General features: G+C 44.6%; 1 protein-coding gene across 1 annotated transcript in view; it reads left to right on the top strand.

Moving 5' to 3' along the window:
• Nucleotides 1-2063, top strand: part of SLC37A3 (solute carrier family 37, member 3) — a 73221-nt gene that overhangs the window by 45189 nt on the left and 25969 nt on the right. Inside the window, exon 6 of the mRNA XM_011941285.1 lies at nt 1509-1654. Within this exon, the coding sequence (XP_011796675.1) occupies nt 1509-1654 (146 nt within the window). The remainder of the gene's footprint in view (nt 1-1508; nt 1655-2063) is intronic.

Raw genomic sequence — 2063 nt, 5'->3', positions numbered from 1 at the left:
CATCACCATGCCTGGCTAATTTTTGTATTTTTAGTAGAGTCAGGGTTTCACCATGTTGGCCAGGCTGGTCTCAAACTCCTGACCTCAGGTGATCTGCCTGCCCCAGCCTCCCAAAGTGCTGGGATTACAGGCGTGAGCCACCGTGCCCGGCCTCTATATCTGACTAATCGTCATTGTTTGCTAGCTTCTAGTCAGGAATTTTTGTTGATTAAATGAAACCATGGAGTTTAGTTAGACCCTAATTTATTATGATTATTATTTTTTTTTAGAGATAAGGTCTCAGTTTGCTGCCCAGGCTGGAGTGCAGCGGTGTGATCCCAGAGCCTTGAACTCCCAAGCTCGAGCAGTCCTTCCACTTTAGCCTCCCGAGTAGCTGGGACTGTAGGTGTGTACTGTCATGCTCAGCAATTTTTAAATTTTTTAGTCATGGGTCTCACTATATTGCCAGGTTGATCCTTGAACTCCTGGCCTTAAGTGATCCTCCCTCCTTTGCCTCCCCAAACACTGGAATTAGAGGCACAAGTCCCTGCCTTTGGCCTACTGTTGTTTTTCAGTGTTTGTCATTTGAATGTAAGTAAAACCTTTTTTTCCCTTGAAATTTTAGAGATGGAAGCACTTTATTTTTTATGAGTTGCTCACCCACACATATAAACATATTATTTTAAAACCTGTGTACAGACTTTTTTGCTTTTTATATATTTTTTAAAAACTGCGGTTTGTACATAAACTTGCCCTTTTTAAGCATATTGTTCAGACTTTCAACAAATGAGTAGTTTTGTGACTGCCCCTCCTTTCTCCATCCCCTGGCAAGCCCTGATCATTTTTCTGTGTACTGTTTTGCTTATTCCAGAATGTCTTATAACTAGAACCAGACAGTATTATACATGCTAGTTTTTAATCATGCAGAGTATTCTCAAAATAGAGTTTGTAGATAAAATGTCCACTTGAGCAAAATGCCTGGAAAAAAGCAGCCCCTTGAAAGCTGCTAAATGATTCAGCAGATCACAAGTTCGATAGGTTTCGCTTTCGTTGATTAACTCAGGAGCTGCAGCCATAACAGTGGCTGGCACTCACCCCGTGTCTCTGCCTAGAGCGGTGCCTGGCACTGTTCCGGGGAAGGTGGCCTCCCTGGGCTCATTCCATCCTCACAGCAACCCTCTGGAGGTTGCTGTTCCCTCCACATGCACAGTCTGAGGGTGAGGAGATGGAAATAGATGTCAAACGAGGAATTCACTTTTTAGTCTTGGAAGATGTCAGTTGGAGCGCTGATAGCTTAATGACTTTATGTCTTTGACATCACCTCCGCTCTGGTGGGCAGTGATTGGGCGGCTGCCTCCTCATTGTGGCTCTGAGCAGGACCTCTGTGATGCCAGCCACATGATGTACAGGCACTGGCTGTATGAGTGTATCCTTCACGTGGTCTCTACTCTGAAGCAAGTGGGTGGGTGGCATCGCCTGAAAGTTTCATTGTGGCTGTTACATATTCCTTTTGTTTCCTCCTCTTCAAGGTGTTTGTCTTTGGCACGCTCACAGAATGGCTGCGTTTCTACAACAAATGGCTGTACTGCTGCCTGTGGATTGTGAATGGCCTGCTGCAGTCCACCGGTTGGCCCTGTGTGGTTGCTATTATGGGCAACTGGTTTGGGAAAGCCGGGTATGCCACTTCTTTCCTCTCTGATTTCTCTGTTTCAGTGGTTTCCATGATGAATTTTTCAGATTTGTCAAAGTCAGTTGCTTTGATGCCTTGGATGTCACCCACATCTTTCATTAGCAAGTCAGAGGAGTTCAGGGAGAGAGAGTTTCACGTCAGTGTGCGTTGGAAATGGTGTGGGCCTTAGAAGTGATCCGGCCTAGGAGACACATTCCTACTACTCTTTGGGCTGTGGGCAGATTCTGAGTGTGGGCCAAGTCAGGAGGTCTCAATTTTTTATTTTACTCATCGTTTCTTTAGAGAATATAAAAATCTCATTTGCTATCCATCGTGTATCTTCCTTTTGGGTTTTGCCTTCCCTGCCCATTTTTGAGAGTGATCTTATAATTGAGGTCAAAGGTTATTCTTGTGA

Source organism: Colobus angolensis, unplaced genomic scaffold (assembly GCF_000951035.1).
Source record: "Colobus angolensis palliatus isolate OR3802 unplaced genomic scaffold, Cang.pa_1.0 Scaffold2, whole genome shotgun sequence".
Classification (NCBI taxonomy): Eukaryota; Metazoa; Chordata; class Mammalia; order Primates; family Cercopithecidae; genus Colobus; species Colobus angolensis.
This window is presented reverse-complemented; position numbering and strand designations above follow the sequence as displayed.